The following is a 21,640-nucleotide window of genomic DNA, read 5'->3' on the forward strand; positions in this document are numbered from 1 at the left end:
TGTACAATATAAAGTTACGGTTACAGTTTTCTAGACGCTACGATTTGACAAGTGATTTTGGTAGAATCGATTATTCAACGCAATTTTTTCCATTACTTCCACGTGTCGATTTTCTTTACTCTCAATGACGCTATGCCATTATATTGAAGATAATTAAATTATACTCCGGCTTTGAATTCCTGGTATAGGATTATATCTACTGCCAGACCCTCTGATCTGTTTGCATAATGTCTTTGGTTACAGTGTAGTTTTAGTCACAGGTAAGTTGGATGTGATTCAAAGAATATTCACCCGAAAATTATTTTTTAAAATTAAATAATAATAGTTCATATCGTACGTTAAATTAAAATTAATATTATAAATAAATACTACCTTCTGCTCAAAAAGTACCCGGATTTTGTAAATAAAACACACAAATTTAAATTTTATTCCAAGTTTATTTTATCTTCTTCAAAATATGCTTCTTCTGAAGCGATACACATATGTCAACGCTTAACCCAATCTTCCATACACTTTTCGTAGGCTCGTGCTGGTATGGCTTTTAGTTTCTTCAGCGAATTCTCTTTTACTGATTCAGTCGACTCAAAACGCTTACCACGAAGGGGCAATTTGAGTTTCGGAAACAGGAAAAAGTCGCACGGCACCAGATCTGGCGAATATGGTGCCTGAGCGATGACAGTGGTGCCGTGTTTGGTCAAAAAATCGCGTACAACAAGAATTTCCCATAGTAAAAATTGCTAAATGCACTTGAGGTAGTCTCACATTAACAGCTGATGTAAACAAACTAATTGACAGATGGCGCTCAAATTCGTACCATATGTCAAGAAAGGGTGTACCAACATAACAAAAGATGTATAACTTAAGGTGTAGTTAATAAACAACAAACTCCGGATACTTTTTGAGCAGAAGGTACAACTCATATTAACTTTGATTATATTATTGAGTATTTAAGTCCTTAATGCATGATCAATGTATTTCCTCTTCATGAGAAATTATTGTCACTATCAACTATTTTGTTGATGAAACAAATTTTGTAGTTGTTATTACAGAACACAACCAATCCAACAATGATTTTGAGGTATTATTGATTTTATATAATATTAACGAAATAGATTCTTATGAACTACAATATCTGATAGGCAATTAGGTTTACGGTATATAAAATAGATATAGCTTTGAATTTTTGAATAAATCCAGACAAGAAATGTAACAGTGATAAGTTATATAATTCAAAATTTATTTGTTTCACATTAATATTGATTGAATTAAAGTGTCATTTATTGCTTTTTGTTTCCTTAAAAAGTAGTTTAATTCTCACCGTTAATTCTCACCGTCTCACCGTTTATTTGTTTCACATTAATATTGATTGAATTAAAGTGTCATTTATTGCTTTTTGTTTCCTTAAAAAGTAGTTTAATTCTCACCGTCGGTTGGTGTGATTGTCAAAGCTCAGATGCGCATCAGCATAAGATTCTAATCTCGATTTGTATTTATTCCGTTCATGTTAACATTTCCTACTTTTGTTATATGTTAAATGTTCAATTACAGCACGTAAATTATTCTTAATTGTCTGTTTGTAATCTATATAAAGCACAATGCATGCCATGACAAAATTTAGAATTTTCTGAAATGAGGCAGGTAATATTTTACCTTCTAGTATGTATCATACATCACGGAGCAACTCTTTTAAGTGTGGAAGTAAGAAATTTAAAATAAAAGCCAAATATTAAGAAATAATACAGAATTTTGTAGACCTACAGCTATAAAATAGAATTCAAAGATGAAGATATCTTAAGCAAATGTAAAAATTATCCCAAAAACTTTTTGGATAAGATTGCGGATATAAAGGACTTGAAATTTATAAGAATGAACAATGATACAATACACGTTAAAGGTAAAGCAAAAATGACCGCGGAATTGCCGAAGAATACACCCATCAAGGTAAAGTATTTCAATTTCTTAGTTGTACTCCTTTACATATATACGAGTATAATGAACGATATGAAACTTTAATAGGTTTATGGGCAGATTTACAAGAAATCCCGAGGGCAATGGGTAAACACAATTTACAACTTCGCTCGACCAGATTTGTGTACTGCTTTGTTTACACCAGGCGAATACTGGAGTAAAATGGTGCAGCAATTATCTATCAAAAGACGTCAATGTCCATTTCCAAAAAATGTGAGTGCATTTTATATATAATTTAGTTGTCTTTGAGTATAGTTAAAACATTGATCTGATTATAGTATTCCCTTAACTTCGACCTTTTTACTGATCTTATTGCAAACGACATTGTTGACAAAAATGGCAGTGGCGAATATAAATTGAATGCTAATTTCGGTTACGGCACCAAAGAAGACGAATTTATTTGTGTAAATATTATTTTTTATGCGACAAGATTTGACAACACGCGGTTAAAGGTATAACTGTATGAGATACTTAATGTTTACTTCAAAGTACAACAAACCACAGAAAACTTATATAAGAATAAAATTACAAAAGTTTTGAATACTAAATCTTAGTTGTATGTCTAATAACACTCGGTTTAGGTATTAGCTATTCTAAATATAAGCACCTACACTGTTACAAGCTCTCGCAAGTGATTTTGACTGACATCTATATTGGAGTTCTTTGAAATTTCTAGGAATGCGGTGATATATGTGTACAGGTAGCCATTATATTTATTTAGTTTTGATATTTCTGCTGTCTAACTGAAACGACAATTTAATATATGGCACTGAAGTTTACATAATATTCTTTAAGAATAGATAATTTATTAAGGAACATCGCAGGATTATCTTGTCGGTTGCCTCAAATTTAACGTAAACTGAATTGGCTTAATTTATTTTAATTTACTGTTTAAGAAACCTACGTTCCACTTGGTAAATCTCTTCACTATAACAGCTACACTATTAGCAACAGTTAAGATTTTGAGATGTTTATCAAGGAGAAAAGATGTCAGGCGGTCGTACTATTTCGTTGATTTGCTGGATATTTAAAAAGGCTACAGAGTAATTGTTCATCTCTTCTATGGTATCTATGATTGAACTGCTCCACCATTGGAAACAGTCGTCTCAATAATGTTCTCTCACATATAAACTGTTTTACTTAATTTTACTTATGTTTCAAATTTAATAGTTATCATATTTTTGTCGTATATTATACGCAGAGACCTGCTGAGACCTCAAGCTAATTATACCATCACACTTTTTTATTAAAGTATGGTATAACAGTGATAGCGTTCTATTTTTTATTATGGAAAGTTATTCACTTCAAATTTGTTTTTACGACCTAAAGTTGTTTAGATTTACGCAAATACAATATTTTCATTGTTTTATTTAATTTTTAGTTTTAGTGTCAAACGTGCCCCAGGTAACAAATTCATTATTGATTCTTCTGAGTAAATAGTTTAGAATTGTTTAGTGGTCAACATTTTAAAGCACATTTTTTACTCAGCTCTATTGAAAAGAAACAAAGTATCTTAAGAAAGGGAATTCGGAAAATATAAATCAAGAGAAATTAGTAGATTTCTAATTGAAAGCAAATGATAAAGACTCGCCGGTGTGAAGTTTGTATGTGAATTTGTAGGAAACCTGCAAACCTGCAAAGCTGTGAGTTAGCATTCACAGTATCCATTGCGGATGCCGTAGAAGGAAAATATTTCAACTAATTTGTTAAATTTGTTAAATTGAATGAAAAATAAAAATTACTGCAACTTGTTTTGGAGCATTTTAATTACATTTTACTTGCAGTACAATTCACATTATAGACAATGAAAAACTTTCAATTTCCCATTTGCAATAAATTATTTTTTTTTGTTTTTCCACTTTCGGAATTGAACTGCATTAAGTTGCAGAGCTAGGAAATATGGCAAGAAATTAATTCTTTCCTCCACTACTTTTGAGTGAATTTAATCAGTATTATCTGTAGAAATTTTCTTATATATGGAATTAAAGATGATCCAATTAAAATAATGAATTCCTATGTATGGAAATTGTCAATTGCAATGCCAAAAGTATATTACAGATGTGGGTATTGAAAATTTTAAAGTTATTTTTAGTAGATTATGTTTCTAAAACCTTGTAATAATTGTTATTACTAAATTATGGTTTCATATATTTTACTTTTTTATAGTTACCTTATATTCTGGTTGAATCTATATTAATAGTGTATATAAAAATGTAATTATTTTTTCTGTACAAAATGACTTTTAAACCTCAGAATTTGTCTCCAAAAAATCTATAGTGCATAATTACGTTTAAAAAAAGACAAAAAATAACATATTTATTTAGGGTCAATATTTAGGATAGTCAATATAAAAAAAAAATTATTTATCAGATTACCACCAGCAGAAAAATAAAATCTTTTATTGAAGTTGGCCAACTCTTACATTGTTAAAGATCTCTCAGCTCGTAAATAGGTTAAATGCCTTTTTCGTAAGCTTCTATGTGTATAAAGCGACTTCAAATCGTAAACCATTTTTTTACCGACAAGTTAATTAAAAGTTACAACAAAAATAAATTGTCTCCTTCGAGAGAGAGATAGTCTGTCTTGGATCATCATATTTTTCAAGTTAGTCTTAATCAATTTTAAGTTTGAGAAGTTTCTTTCCGCACACGCTGTACTGACTGAAACTGTGAACATGCTTCTGGTTACTATATAAACATTCGGATATACTTCGGATATGATTAATGCCATATATGAAACCAAATTGTTCAATATATTCATTAAGTACTTTGAATTCACAGTAGTTAACTTTTAGCAAGGCCCCTGTAGGCGCGAGGCCGTGGCGGTCGCCGATATCGCTGATGCCTAGCGCCGCCACTGCCCTAATATTTATGATGACTATTTTATTCAGAACGTTTTATCTATGCGAGAATTGAATGTTTTTAATGTCAAATTTGGTAATCGAGTTATTTATATGTATTCTCAATCAGATCTAATAAAAACTAGTGAATATGTATTTCGTCAGTGGCAGTGAAATAGGTTCTCACTCAATGGATTTATAAAAAGTTTTCCTGCTACATTTTAATCGATTATTTTAATAACCTAAGCGAAAGATTGTCAACAAACCAAATGTATATGCAAAACAAATGTGTCATATGTACACGTCACGCAATGATATACGACCCACCAAGTTATTGGATTTCATCACCAAATCAATTTTTTATAACATTTGATCACTAACATTTGTTACTCAATATCGAGCCATATTAGGCAATATTTTTTTCCAAAATCTACGTCTTGTTGTACCAGGTGGTGATACATACTTTATCAACACTATATAAAAACATAAATATAAAATAGAAGAATGGTTTGATGATAATTTCAAGAAAGGGTTTCGTTGCATGCCCACTAAGATCGTGTGATTTAATATCGTTGAGCAATTTTCCGGGAATTGCATTCGTTGACGCATATCACGATGTGCGCATTAATTTTAGCCTTTACAATCAAAATTGAGTACTTAGTTTTTTTTTTTTTTGAAGTATTATTTAATTTTCTAAGAATATCCATGATAGTTAAATATAATTATTTGAAATATGTTAAATCGTGTAATGTATTTTTTTTTATAATTATTTGTAATTTAATATGGCCTATTAAATTTTTTGGTTGTTGAGTTTTTTTTTTGTACTGAACCCTGGTATACGCTGAGTATACCCCGGCCGCGGTAGAGGCCGGAAAGGTCGTTACAAACTGGAAAGTTAAATGAATATTTTTTATTTATATTTTTTTCCATTATAATTCTATACTAAATTAATTTTTAACATCAATTAGTAGACGGCCTTCCACATGATAAGTGCGAAAGGAATGACATCTGCGTGTTTACCGATGGCTCCTTGATGGATGGCAGAGCTGGAGCTGGGGCTTACTCGAAAGAGCTAAATGTAACGTGCACTCTACATCTAAGAAAATATATTTCCGTCTATCAGTCGATACTTATGGCGGTCTCACATGCTCTGGATCACATATTGAATTGTCAGGTGTATTAGAAAAAGATTCTGATAGCGCTGGACAATCAAGCAGATATCAAAAGCATGCAAACGAGATGAATAGTTAACAGCTTAGTACAAGAATGTGTCACGAAGCCCATGGAATGTGCTCATGGAAATGAGGTAACAGTCATGTGTGTTAAAAGACATATCGGTGTTGAGTAAAACGAAAAGGCAGATGAAGTATAACTTCTGTGGCCCAGAGTCCAGTATACCATTAGGCTACAACATAACGGCAGCGTATGTCGATAAGTGGATGACTTCACTTTATCTTTTTATATGGATAGAGATGACCACTTGTTAACAGACTAAAGTCATGATGTCGAAACCGTTGTTCAGGGAAGCGATAAAAGTGCTTATCTATCCTCGGAGCACCCTAAGCTGGCTGACCTCACTAATTACTGTATGTGGACATGGAAACATCAAGTATCACCTCAAAAAGATAAATCTACTCTTGCTGAAGAAGACATTTGCAGACTATGTCTAAAAGAAGAGGAGACAGTGGCGCATATATGGTGCCAATGTCCAACACTGGCAAGCAGGAGGAAGACTGTCTTAGGTTGATGATTTAGCAGGCAACCTGAAGCTAAATGAGTTGCATGCATTAACAAGAGAACAAGTAGTTTCGCGGTCCACTTTGGCTAGTCTTTCACTTCAGTGCGGCCACTTGTTGGACGGTGCGCTGTCCCAATGTGCCACCATATATATATATATATATATTTATTACAATATAAGAATATATACTTTAAGAAATTAACTTATGTGAAGCTCCTCAAATAATAAAAACAAAGGCTAACAAAATTTTAAAGTGAATCGATTTTTACTATGAAAAATTGTTGTTGTACGCGATTTGTTCCTGTTTTTGAAACTCAAATTGCCCCTTCGTGGTATGCGTTTTGAATCGATTGGGTCGGTGAAAGAGAATTCGCTGAAGGAACTAAAAAGCCATACCTGCACGCGCTTACGAAAAGTGTATGGAAGATTGAGTTAAACGTTGGCATATGTGTATTACTTCAGAAGGAGCATAATTCGAAGGAGATAAAATAAATTTGGAATAAAATTTAAATTTGTGTGTTTCATTTACAAAATCCGGATACTTTTTGAGCTGAAGGTATATAAAACTTCAGTGACATCGATTGGCTTATAGATTACTAAATCTCATATCAAGCAAACTAGCAATATATGCTATAATTAGTTATGTCCTTTCAGTTTTATTTAAAAATAAATGTAACTGAATTTTTATAAAGTAAAAATAAAAAAACAAATAAAGAAATATAATTATAATTTGTTTGTGATATTTATCAGAGTTTATACCGAATTTTAGAAATTACAATTAAGAAGCGAAAAAGTACATTATGCTTAATGTTGCTGAATATTATTGAACATATAATAATTAAATAAATCACAAGTTTTTTGTCCAGTTGAACCAAAGTATCATACTCTGCAAATGCTTTTCCTATGACAGCCATCTTGCATCCGATAAGTATGTCTGATAGTGCACATTTTTTAGTGCAAGCATTGGCTCATTATATCTGCAGGTTCGCACACACAAACGAATGCATTTGTGCGACTTCACATGGCTCTGATAACGCTTCAACTTGATATGAAGCTTATGACTGTTGCACTCAACGTCACCAGCTCGAGTTAATTTCGTGTTGAGGAATTCATCAGTGTCCTTTGATTTCAATTTGTTCTTAGCTTATGTGTGAGTAAGTATGCAAATTGACTGCGTTGCCAGATAGCAAACAACTGCATGGCAGCAATGTGTGCTGTAACAGAGTCGCTTTGATTAATGTTTTGGCAAATATTGTCCGATAAAATATTATGGTAAGCCAACTAACCGGCGGATTTGCAGTTGTCCCTCAAATGCTATAAAGCAGGCCAACATAGCAGGCCAAATTCAGAGAAAGGCGAGCAGTTGCGAATTTGTTTGGACGACAGCACAAACTCGTTCATTGCACGCCACGTCATAATTTGTGACACTAGCACTGCCGGTTTTCAAGTAACCTCGGCATTAGTTTATATAGTATACATATGTGGTATATTTATGTATATCCTTTGTCTATTAGCTAATAACTTAAAATATTTGCATAGAGGAATTGTAGTCACACTCATGGAGTACTCATTGAGAAATGTTTCCCTTTTTTGTTGCATTGAAAAAATGTGGCATCACTTAAGATTTTTACTTGACGCTTTAGCCAAATGAAATAGAGGATTAATATTACGTGCTTAAAGTAACTGGCCAGCTACATCCGGATAGTGGAGCACGTACTGAGAGGCGCGGACATGGGCATCTAGAGGGCATGTATTTGTCATGTGGCCTTTTGCAATTTCTGAGTGTTTTAGTTTTCTTCGCTGTGGTTTTGACGGGTTCACAACGTTTTGATATTCCTGTTTATAGCCATCACATGGTACGCATTTTTGATTGGGTGGTTTGGTTTGAACTGCAACTGAATTGCTTTACGGTTTTTCGTTTAGAAGCTTCGTTCGTGGCTTTAGTGAAGCAGTGGTTGTATAATGTTAACATATACATAACTTTGATATAAAAACTACAAACTAACGATGTATAATTCACTATGCAACTTAATTAGTTATTTTTTTATAAATATTGTATCGTAAAAAATCCAGGAAAAGAAAAATTTTTTTTTGTACAAAAAGTAAATGAAATCCGAGTTTATGGTATGTAGCAAATAACTTTGGCGATATTGCGGATTTCGGATAAAGGAAAGTTCATAATTTTTGTTTCTGGAATAGAATATTAACATTTTTTTAAGTTTGCTGCTAAAAAGTAGCTTTCTAGCTTTTATTTGCGTTAAGTAAGTTATTTATATATTTACGTCTAATTTGTCTTTTCCAAAAAAAAAAGACATTCAAAAGCAATGAATGTAATACATTGTAAAGTTAAAAATTTCCAAAACAGAAAATTAAGAATTTGTGTTTAAGATTATAATATAATGTAAATACTATTTACAGAGGTTTGTAAATTGAGTATTCGCAAAACTTGGAAATTACTCTAGAAAATTTTTCTGCGATGATTTATTGCGGTTGTTGACGTGAACTATTTCTGTTATTTACAGTGATTTGTAAATTAAATATTTACAAAAAAAGATGGAATTAACTCGTGAACAGTTTCGTGCAATGATATTACGACTTTCGTCTTGGATTATTAAGACAATGGATTAACTTACTTTCACAGTTGACGATGAACCTCCATCCTTTCTCATATCACTGTGAAACGCTGATAAAATAATTTTAATCATGGCCACAGTTCGCTCACTGATAAAAGTCGTAAACAACTGATTCGTCCAAAATCAGTTGTTGTATTCTTGTGTCTGAAAATATTGATGCTGTGCAAAAATTGAAATGTAAGATCGTCATGCGACATACTATAGGATAATGAACCCCTAGGGATTTGTTCCACCAGCAGATATGAGTATAAAATATTGCACTGTAATTTAGCCGTGAGAAAATTTTGTTTTCGTTGGATCCTCCATCATTTGACAAAATCTCAGAAAGATGCTCGTGTCGATTGGTGCACACAAATGCTCAAGAAATACAATGGCAGTGCTTCAATAGACGTACGAGTATATAAGATTGTAACATGTGACGAATTATGGATATATGCATATCAACTGGAACGCAAATAGCAGTCGACTGTATGGGTGTTTCAAGATTAACCAAATCCAACAAAATTCGCACAACTTCAAAACAAATAGTCGCTTGTTTTTCGGGAAAACTGGTATGTGGCAACTACGAGTTTACCATTACAGGAAAGTAAAATGGTCAATTCCGAATGGCATACAACTATTTATTTAGCGAAAGTCTTTAGTTAAATATGGAAAACAAACAAGCGCCATCGGATTATTCTCCATCTCTATGAAGACAATGCGACATCTTGTCTAACAACCGACTATTTGAACATTCAAAAAGTCAAATTGATGGGTCATCAGGGCAGTAGAGTCTTGATTTGGTACCCAATACCTTCTTCTTGATTTCAAACGTCAAGAATAAATTGCATGGACAATGATTTTTGAGAACAGCGGCGAAAGAAGGCGTTGTTGCTTTTTAAAAACCATGTTTTGAAGGTGTCTGAAGACAATTTGAAGCATGTTTTGACAAATGGTTCGAACACATGCAAAAGTGTATTAATCATAAAGAAGAATGCTTCAAGACACAATAAACCAATTTTCAACGATAAGTCTTTATTTTTTTGTATTAATGTTTACAAAATAGCATTTAAAATATGATTTAAATTTATAAGAACATTTCTTTAATTATTTTTTTAGAAAAATTGATGAAACATGACTACAGTTTTTGGTATGCGTCTGTTAATGCTGTCAACAAGCTTTACAGGTCAGAATATGTAATGCGGTTCATCTAAGATATTCGAGAATTTGTTTGTATTTTGGCAATATTGAAATTTTATATGCTAAACTGAAAGAAGAAGAAAAAATTAATTCCTGTACTGAATTATGGTAGTGTAGTTAAAGTAAATATATTCTTTAGAGGGGTTTTGAATAACAAAGAAAGAAATAAACGTCAAACACAAAAATTTATTTTAATTTTATTGAAGTTTGGCTGACCATACAACGCTGTTTCGAGTATTGCCAAGTACTCTTCTCATGTCGGAATAATCGAATTTATTTAATTAGTTATAGTTCGTAATAAAATGTGTTGACTGCAAGTGCCAGGCTAGAATCGTGCCGTCAATTCAAACGATGATAATCGGTTAATCACAGAACCAAGCGCACAAACTTTCAATGCTCAAGTTCCAGGTTTTATTGTCACTTATTTTTTATTTAATTAGTGACACCAACCAAAGCACTTGCCGTGCTTTAAATTAGAAGAGGTTATAAACTACAGCTTTATTTTGGAAACACAAGTTCAACGAATTGAAAGTTAACTTTTGGGTTCGCCTATTCTTTATTTTTTCAAAGCTACTCTTTTTGTAGAGACATTTTGTAATGCATATTGTTTTAGCTTCTTTGTAAAAAGCACCAAAATGGTCGCTTTACATATAGTAAATAGTCAAATTTGTAATTTGTAATTTGACAGGCATGAGTTCTAAGCCTGGCACTTGCAGTCCAAACAAATTATATGATATATGTTACGGACTATAAACTTATTAAATAAAAATTCGATTATTTCCAAAGACCACTGATGAAGAGTACTTGGCAATACTCGAAACAGCGTTGTATGGTCAGCCAAACTTCAATAAAATTAAAAATAAATTTTTGTGTTTGTCTTTTATTTCTTTATTTGCTATTCAAAACCCCCTAAATTTTAATAAAGCTTCTTTGTCACTATACAAAGAAAGCGTAGCTTTATACCAACACGAGTACTTTATTCAATAAATATATTCTCTTAAAATAATTTCATTGGGTTTTTAGCTTCGTTGTTGAGCTCTATTAATATTTAAAAATTAGTGCAGTTTATATTTTTAATAAAAAATTTTAGTATTTCTCTTGCAGTTTTAATGAAACAAGAGTTTTTTTTTATCCCAAAAGTATACTACAAGCACTGCTGTACTTTTAGAAAATAAATTTAAATAGCATTTTAATGTCAGTTATGACGGTAGTCACTAGTTTATTTAAAAAAAAATTGTCTTTAATAGAGAGCAGTTTCGAGTAAATTTAATTAATATAAAATATGAGAGTATTTTGAGTAATCGTATTAAAAAAATTTTTTATTTTTGCGAAAGGGAAATAAATCGTAAAGTACGCGAAAAATTAGGGATTACTTTAGGAATCCCACATTTTTTCCAGAATTCTTCTTGTTTCAGTTCACAAATCAGGGACAAAAGGCATATTTTAAAAAACCACAAAATAAACATAAACATAAACAACATCAAAAACAAAAGTGTTTTCTCATCATTTTGGGCGAACAGAACCGCAAAAATCATCATCAAAAACAATAACAAAAGCAACATTGATAAAAGCTACAATATTTGAAAATTTTAACACATCTTCCATGGAAATTACGATTATAACATGGTCACACATGTAAAAACATTGTGGTTTTGCGTATTTTAAAAGTTCTCAAAAAATGCACAATCGCATATTGAGGCTACGAGACTAGAGGAAGGTCCGTGCCAACTACATTCACCTCGTGTCGCCCCGCCTCGCCTCGCCTCACCAAACTTCCTTTGTAGTGATTTGCTGTTTAAAAAATCGAGCTTTTGTATTTGCTGACCTTTCCCATTTTCATAGGATTCGAGTGAAATCTTTTTGCGTGTGACCGCAATGCAGATTGTGGTGTCAATGGCAAACGTGTGTCATCTGTGTCATGCATGTCGGGGCTAAATGATATTGTCAAGTGCAGATTTTGCGAGAGGTCACATTAACAGCGATAGCGACTGCAAATAGACATTTCGGCATTGTCGGTGCGTTCACAAAATTTTTATTTTGTATCTTAAGTGAACCGTTTGTGGTGTAATTTTCATACATAAAAGTAGTAAATATTTCCGAAAGCAGCTTAATGTGTTGAAATGTTCTAGCAAAACCTTAAGTGCATAAGGTATTTTAAATAATCTCTCAACTTATTATTATTTTGATGTGATTGATATACAATCGCACATTATTAAAATTAATAATCATTTAAATTATTACAAAGTTTTCTAATTTAATATTTATTGAAAAGCGTAATATTAATTACGATTTATTTTGTCTAGATAAAGACCCACCTTTAAATGTCATATACACTAGAGTTCGTAGTGTTGAGAATAAATGCATGAACTTAAGCAAAGTTAGCTAATTTGAAGAAAAAGATTCTTTGGTAATATTATAATTTTTCTAGAAACATTTTTTTTATATGTAATTTGCTTTATGCAATATTAAATTTAAATTTTTTACCAAATTTCCTTAACTGCCTTGAATTAGAAACTTAGTGAATTTACACTATGCGAAAGGAGTTGCGTAGAGACTTTTATATACTTTGCAATCATTGTTTTAAAAGTGGTTTAAATAGATCAAAGTGGCTTTTGATGCTTTAACTTTACAATACATTCATCCCAATCTAATAAATTTTTAAAGATTTTAACTTTTATTAAATTTACAATTTTAATTTTCGATATTCATGTACTGCGTAAGGAGTAACAAAAAAAATTAATCTTATCTCAACCCTTAAACTAAGATTGGTCGTTATCGCAACCGTCAGTATGCGTGCAACTATTGCTTGTTGCTTCAAGATTTTTATCTTTGCATGATTGACTCTAAAGTATGCCTTCAGCACAAAATCAAAGGAGAAAATATTAAGGAACACTCTTATGCGGATATAAATGTAGAATAAAGATTAATGAAGCATATTTTCCGGCGTGATAAATGTCTTAATAGGCTGCTGTATCTCACATTATCCCCTAACAACACCAATTGCTATGGTTCTGCTTTGTAAAACGACAGGCGTTCGCCCCTCAGTGTTATTAAACTGCAAATCTCTATATAATTTTTATTAGAACTTCTGCACTTCTGTTGTTTAAATGGGGTTGACTGTGTACTCTTTCTCCCTTGTTTGAACCAACTAACAAAATTCGAGTGTTTGTCTAAAGATAGAGGAATATTAAGTGGAAATGTAAAAAATTGCTTTAAAATTGTTTTCTGATTTCTTTTATTCTTCTTATTTAAATATTTATAACGTTTTTACCAAGAAAAATTAACACTTTTGTTGGAACACGAGAAAGCGTTCCCGTAGTAACTGGTAAGTATGATAACATCAGGACACGTGTCCGGGCTTTATAACAAATTTTGTGGTATTAAATATCTTTGTCGACGTTCATAAACAAATCATAAAATCAAATCAATTTTATTGAAGTTTCATTTCTGAGTGCTGATTTTTTAAAATTGTAGCCAAAAGTAATTATTTTGAATTCAGTTCTATTGTCTTGGATAACTGACTCAATCGTTTAGTACCTGCACAATTTCAGCGGAATGAAAGCAAATGATGTGATGTAGATGTCATGGAATTTAATTATTGTATGTTAAAAATGAATCTGTCAAATTTTTTAATGAAATTTAAAACATCTCAAATGCAAGCAAATATTTGAAATGAATTTAAAGATTGTGTATTTTCAAGAAAATACTTCAATAATAATTTTTGTGTTATATTTACAAGTGAAGTTGGAAATGCACAAAAACATTTTTCTTACCCTACTGGTATCCTTGTAAAAAATATAATGTTTCCGGAATTCCCTGAGGAGGTACGAGTTTTGTTTTGATTCTATTAAATTGTTCTTTTTCTGTTTCTCTTATTAACTTTGTTAATTGTTTCGTATGTTCTTAGTTCACATCTCACTTTTTATAAAACCTAAGTGAATACCACAATTGCCCCAGAGAATGATTTCATTTTTTTGGATTTATTTTTAAGCTACTAAAGTTGCTAAATGTATAGAACGAATGCATATCAACAAACTTATTTTTCTCAGGTGCTGGAAACTTTCCTTCCTATTTCTCTTGTCTCCCTTCCACGACAAAGTAATTTGAAAATATTTGATATATTTAAGGCAGTCCTCATTTAATGTCTTGTGTAGGTTAATATATTGCTACTCTACGCAAAATATCTTAAACATTTTTTCAGATGAAGTGTTGTTAAAATAATCAAAACTTTTTCAGCTCCCTATGAGCCATAAATATGTGGAATGTCTCTTTATATTATAATAATTAACTCAATTTTATTTCAATCACTTTTAAAGTCTTATTAAATACGAAGTTACGATCCATCTAAATCTGATCAAATCTTGTGAATTCTTTTAAAACGAATAAGCAAAATAAAGATATTTTAACACCACAACTTTTACTGCAAAGTTGAGATGCGGACTTATAGTAATATTTTATAATCTTTAATATAATAAAAACTACTTGAAAAATATTAAACTGTATTAAACATAGTCAATATGAATGAATTTAATATGATTTTTTTAATTAAAGTTTACTTGAAAAATTTTTATACTTAAATACTTTATTCGTTTTCATGTTTCTCCGTGAAAATTTTAGAGATTTGTGAATAATAAATTTAACTTTACTTTATGTGTTCTCTATCTGTATTTTGTGCTTATAATATTCTCGAATATGACAACTTCTATTGTTTGACATTTCTTTTTTACTCTATATTTTGCACTTTTAAATTTCCTGTAAAACCTTATGTTAGTTCTGTTTTGACTGCATATTCTATAAGATATATAATAAACGACAGATATAGAAGTAAACCGTTCAAGCCTTCAATTTCAAATGTGCAAAGGCGTACTAACATACGCATGTATTGAAAAATCAACAGAAATCGAAATACTATTCACGCAATTCGAAGCTAAAACTTTTTTTTTGCAACGCAATTCGAGTCAACGAAAACCGGGGTGACACAAATTGGGGTATTATTATATTAAATTAGTATAACTTTCACTTCCAATGAGCTATTTGTAGTATTATTTAACAAATGAATACTAAAAATAAATTCTATTTTTTAATTCCTGATTCTTAAACGTTGTTTATTAAACTATTTCGTTTGAAAAATCTAAGATTATATTTAGTGAATATTGTTTTATTTCTTCAAAATAAAATATTAATTTACAGCGTCTTTAACTCTATACATGTACGCAATTATGGCGACTTCTTCAGTTGTTAACTATTTCACAGTGGGAGAACATTGTTGAGATAAATGTAAGTTTTAGACCAAAGTTAAAGTCAATACAAGTAGTTTGGAATTCTAATTGGTTTGTCTTACCATAATTATTTTTACAAAGTAGTAATTGAATGGGGTCCCCTTCTTTAACACAGCGACACCTCCAACATTAGCATTGGCCTGACTCTTGCTTTTATAAATGCTTTTAGCTGGTTCTAACTTAAGCACTTTTCTACCCATTATTGCGACGAATTGTGGAATCAAAACGAGCTTCTTAGCGAGTTGAGGAGGATTGGTACCTTTCTTCACTTCATATAACCTAACCCAATAATTGAATTCTCCAGTAAAATAAAATAAAAAAACCTTTTGACTGTGCATAAGCTGCAAAATACAAACACGTAATAAAATAATGTAATTTATGGAAAAAAAATTTGTTCTTTAATATTTATATAATCTATAAATATATAAATAAGAAAACATAAAACGTCGTGAAAGTGATGTATTTGACTTACCGTTGCCTTAATACTTAGGACTTCATTGGTTCAATGGGTTCAATTGGTTCAAATTGTTATTAAAAGTACGGCCAATTTAATGATTCAGTTACTTTTTATATGAAAGATGTTTTTTCTGGTAATAAAAGATTTTATTTTTTAACCTCTTTTTAGACATCGTTTTATCCAATTCTTAATAAAGACTTTTTGAAGATTCCTTAAATAGATATTTGTTTCAATTACGCCATCGTCATTTGACTTACACTTATTACCGCCTAGGCATTTCTTCAGATTCGGAGACATGAGATAACCTTAATAATAATAATAATAATAATAATAATTATTTAATAATAATTTAATAATAATTTAATCGTATGTCTGAATACATTTAAAAATAGTAGAAAGTGAACAAAAATTGTCCATTTTTTATCCAGTAGTTGGAAATCATCAACAGACATAGTGTAAGACTTTAATTCACTAAAACCACGCCTTAGATACGTTTGTTGGAAGATTACTGGGTTCAGCAGTTGTAACAATATCAGGGGGATAAGGTAAAAGGAGCTTAGTATTTGTAGTTACAAATTTACCTAAGCTAAGCTAAGTCTTGTTCTGAAAGAATTGTTAATTTCTATATGTTTTACTCATTTTTGTTTAAATTTTTAATATGAATATCACTATAAAAATTTGGTTAATACTTGTAAAAGATCAAATATTTATTATGGAATTTATATGAATCTAGGCCAGGGTATTGAAGTTTAATATAAACATAAATATATATAAATAATAAATATATACTTTATTTATATAGATAAAATGCTATTGGATTATATACATAAGAAAAATAACATTTCTCAAAGAAGAGACAAAGCAGTTATGCAAAGGACATTAAATGACATTTTAATTGCTCTGCAATATGCAAAAGGACAACAGTTATGATGCAACATCTGGACTATGCAAATAAAATGCATTAGTGTCGATTTCTTCCCTTCTTCTTCGTAACCGTGTAACTCAAGAAACTTGACTACAAATAGTCCACTTTCTCATAAACACAGTCAATGGCCAATTATGACCAGAAAGGAGATGTGACCACATCCAAATGATGTTTGCTAAGAAACGCGTGGGAACGGCTGCACTACTTCCGGCGTGGTGAATGCTAATTACAAATTTTCATTTAACTAATCTCTGTGCTTTAAATGGTTTACTTTAAAACGTTTTTATTCTGATTGTTTACCATTTCAGAAAATTGTTGCTCTCGAAGCGTTTCCAGAAATCCATTGTTGATGACAACTGGGTAAGTACAATATATAGTTTTTCAATGTGAATTCAACTTTCACTTTAACAACATTATTCAAATATCTGAACTTAACATCTAATATTGTATCGACGTAATTATATGTAATTTAGAATAGAAGTTTTAAGTTTTTGTTGAGTTATGACACAATCACCAATCTCATTACTAATTTTAATAATAAAGTCTTTGAATTCGAATGTGATGGTTTTATTATCCCTGCCACCTTACTGTAACTACTGTATGATGTTTGAACTAAAGTTGTTGTTAGAAACTGTTTAAATATATCTGCAACACAGTTTTTTATATACTGCAGCACAAGCTTAATCTGACTGACTGCAATCCACACAAAGACCTATTAGTTTCTACGATATACTTACTTAAAAAAGCTGATGAGTTATCTGCATTAATTAGAGAATATTTTTTCCATAACTCACCTTCAATAAATAATTTTCAAACTAAAATAAATTAATTTCAAAAATTTTGCCATTATTATATTAACATAAAGGGTCCTTATAAAAATTATGTTGATTTTTTCAAAGGAGCAACCGACGAAAACGCTTTCTGTCTTGTAACACTGATAAAACATTATTGCTGACAGGATTTGGGATAATAATTTTTTGTTATGCACTTAAATATTCATAAGTTGGTGCTTTTTATCTGTTATATTAACATTTTTAAAAACAGTGTCATCCTCAAGATTTCCCAAAATAAATTTTGCATCCCATTTTATTTTGAGAAAAACCCTTATCACTAATTTTGAGTCTGATGATTTGCGAAAAATCAAGTGACAAGCAATTAAACAAAAGTAGCACTCAAGAATGGAAAAAGGTTTACTAAGAGCACCTTGAAGGTGCAAGTAGAAGCAAGTTTCCTTCTGTTCAACCCCAATAATTTACCTATTTTTAATTAAGAGCAATTTTCAATAAAAAGGACTTCAGTGGTGAAACAGAAGTATGTATAGCAAATCCTCCTTTTTGTGCAACTTCATTGTGCTTTATTATCAAAAAAGTTTTTGAATGTGTGTTTAATGTTAAATTTGAGGAGTTTCTTGGGTACAAGTGGTGTATTATTCTGAATACTTGCTCGCTTTACAAATGGTGTGAGTTTCATTATCCAAAAAATGAAATATTGATGAACTACATAAATCCTTTAATCGAAAAGGTATTATAAAATTTTAAGAGAGAAACCTATTTAATAGAAATTATTTTTTATCAAATAATTTTATCTGCGTGTAAATAATTTTACAGTGCCCATTTTAAAAATATTACCACACTTTTGCATACACAACTTTATCTCATTATGTAGATATTAATGGCATTTTTGCGGATTTAGGACTAATTATTGTTATTTGATAACCACATAAAACAAAATTTTAATAAAATATAATTAAATAATCTAATGTCCACCGTTGTTCTTGGTTTTGTGTCGTCCTCATTTAAATACACAAAAATAAATTGTTGCTATTTTAAATGCTTTAGCATAAATTAAGCTTAATTTTATTAAATATTATCTGCTCGTTTCATTTTTGTTTAATGATGTTAATTTAAGCATTAAATGCTCATTAATTTATTGATCTTAATTTGAATGTAGAATACCATAATTATTTGATAAATGCTAATTAGATAAAATAGATTAGAAAAAAATTCTTTCATTCGTAACAATTCACAAAATTTAAATTATTGAATAACCGAATTAAAGTAAATTGGTTTTTGAATTTTAAATAAAAAATTGTATTATATTATTTAATTTCATACTATAACAAATTTTTGTCCAGTGTGACTTTGTGATAATTATAATGTTAAACTGCAAATCTCAAGTATCTTTAATGCTTTTAATAAAATAACATTTAAGTCCAGTTTTCCAACTGACAGAGGCATGGACGCTGTCTGTTGCATCGATGAATAAACTCGAGGCTTTTGAAATGTGGTTCTAACGACGTATGCCGAAAATAAGCTGGACAAAAAAAATCACAAATACAGTGGTACTTCGGCATGTCAACAAAGACACAGAAATATTAGAGACAGTAAAACGCCGTAAGTTAGAGTTTTTTGGTCAAATTCTGAGGCATCCGGGAAAGTACGGACTTTGTCAGAATTGAAGGCAGACGTGGCCCTGGAAGACGAAAAAATCATGGCTGAAGAATTTATGTCAATGGTTTAACATAAGTACAAGATCACTTTTTCGAGAGGCTGTAGATAAAGTCAAAATAGCAATCATGTTAGCCAACGTTCGAAGCGGACAAGGCACCTAGAAGAAGAAGAAGAAGAAGATCATATATTTACTATTTATATAAATAATAATAATGCTAACATAGAATTGTTATGTTTGCTCTATTATTTTTATTATTATTATTATTTAATTTCTACAGTCTGTTGCATATATTTTTAACCGTTAAAGCGGCAGAAAAGCGGTTTAACGTTTTTTTGATGTTTCGCGTCTTATAGTTTAATTCTGAAGAGGTGTAATGGCAAATAAAATTAATTCCATATTATGTTAAGAGTTTGAGTAGGCAATTATACTTTATCAGATTACTAAAAAGAAGATTGGGGTTTTTACTTGAAACTATTAAATTTTAATTAATGGCTGAAAGGTTAGCTCTTTTCAGGCGGGAAGTAATTAATAGATTCCTTGTTAAGGACGCATCAAACACGTTGCCCTTAAAACTGTATCAACTGATAAAAGCTTGCAAAATATTGTATCTTTAGCAGCTTCGCTTGCAATTCCTGACATAGTAAGTCCAAAAAATAAAATAAAATTTCAAACAGGCACTAAATGATGAAATAACTTTCAATGGGAAAATTAACGCTTAGTTCCATTTCGACCAAGTTTCACAAACATTTAACAACTTTTTAAAATTGTTTAATCCTCAAATCACGAAGATTTTACTTAAATAATATTTCGTACTACGAGATGTATAAACTATATTAAAGTTAGGGTCTGAATATTCTCATTTTAGATTATGAGCTCAGGTGTAGTGTGTAGTAATATAAACTAGAAATTACACTATATTTTGTTATTATTATTGAGTTGACGGATTTTACATTGGGACGTAGAGATCTGCTGTAAGCTTTTAAATGGTTTAGACTATTTGTTCGAGTTCGATCATTTCGATAAGGATTTATTCTTCTATATATTAAAATATCAGTCTGTGTCACATCTACTGTGTGTTTTCAAATACATTTTACAAACAATAATATCATGTCTGTCTTTTTGGAAAATATACAAGTATATAGTATAAACGGGTATAAAGAAATTCAAATTCGTTGGTTTAGATTTTTTTTTACATCTGATTTGTATTTCTTAACTTTAACACAATCCATCGGAAAAACATTTTGCTCAACTTGACTGTATGTACTATAAAGTGCTTTAAACAAATTCTTAAATTTAAGACAGCTTAGCGCAAATATTTTTATTTGACTACGGTGTTAATCAAAACGGCTTCTGGAAAAGATTATTTAACTTTCAGTGAATAAAAATAAAATTTTGTCCTTTAAGAGTCCTAAAAAGAGTATTTATGTTAATATTTGTAAAATTTGTTATTGAAAACAAAAAAACTATGACTAAATCAGCATGCAACCATGCAAATCTAACCTACAAATACTGCAAAGACTACAATCCAAATACTTAGGACTATTATTAACGCTGACTGGTACATCTCAAACTACGACATTCATCGTGACTTAAAAATACCCTTCGTTGCAGACGTTATCCGAATAAATAGTAAAAATCACACGGATAGATTACTTTCCCAACCTAACCCAGTAATGAGGCAACTACCAAATGTCGAAGACACATATAATAGACGATTGAAACGCTTATATCCATCAGAACTAGCAATATAATAATTCATAACTATTTAATATGTTCATAGTACAATCCCAATCTATGAATTGACTCATCTACTTCTACTAAAACTTATATTTATCTTATACTAAAACAAGTTTTTAATATATATTGTTAATAGTTTATACATGTAATTCTTAATATTGATTTGAATTATTATTTTTATTTCCACTATGTAAAAATATATACATACTAGATGCCAAATATTGGCAGTTGTATAAATAAAGGGAAGATTTAAACAAAAAAAAGGAATCAAGTGGAGTGCAATGAATAACTCTATTAATAAAATATCTGAACAAAGTATAAAATTGCAGTATTATTACAATTAATATTAGTAATGTAAATGAACTTTGTTTTGTATTAAATAAAATGATTCTAGCTTGAAATGTACCCTCTGAGTTCACATTATACTATACTAC

General features: G+C 30.5%; 1 protein-coding gene across 1 annotated transcript; it reads left to right on the top strand.

The window, feature by feature from the left end:
• The first annotated feature begins 1,644 nt into the window (after positions 1-1,644).
• Positions 1,645-2,466, top strand: LOC119666586. The gene is made up of 4 exons (XM_038075869.1): positions 1,645-1,698; positions 1,753-1,941; positions 2,017-2,181; positions 2,247-2,466. Exons 2-4 carry the CDS (start codon positions 1,867-1,869, stop codon positions 2,424-2,426), a joined length of 420 nt encoding a protein of 139 aa, XP_037931797.1. The 5' UTR covers positions 1,645-1,698; positions 1,753-1,866; the 3' UTR covers positions 2,427-2,466.
• Positions 2,467-21,640: the final 19,174 nt, after the last annotated feature.

Source organism: Teleopsis dalmanni, chromosome 1 (genome assembly GCF_002237135.1).
Source record: "Teleopsis dalmanni isolate 2A chromosome 1, ASM223713v2, whole genome shotgun sequence".
Taxonomy (NCBI): Eukaryota; Metazoa; Arthropoda; class Insecta; order Diptera; family Diopsidae; genus Teleopsis; species Teleopsis dalmanni.

Bases quoted from the DNA above. Each gene is read 5' to 3' on its own strand.
- LOC119666586 (XM_038075869.1), top strand. From the start codon at position 1,867: ATGAACAATGATACAATACACGTTAAAGGTAAAGCAAAAATGACCGCG. The intron at 1,942-2,016 runs GTAAAGTATTTC...AAACTTTAATAG, and splicing joins CGAAGAATACACCCATCAAG to GTTTATGGGCAGATTTACAA. The intron at 2,182-2,246 runs GTGAGTGCATTT...ATCTGATTATAG, and splicing joins AATGTCCATTTCCAAAAAAT to TATTCCCTTAACTTCGACCT.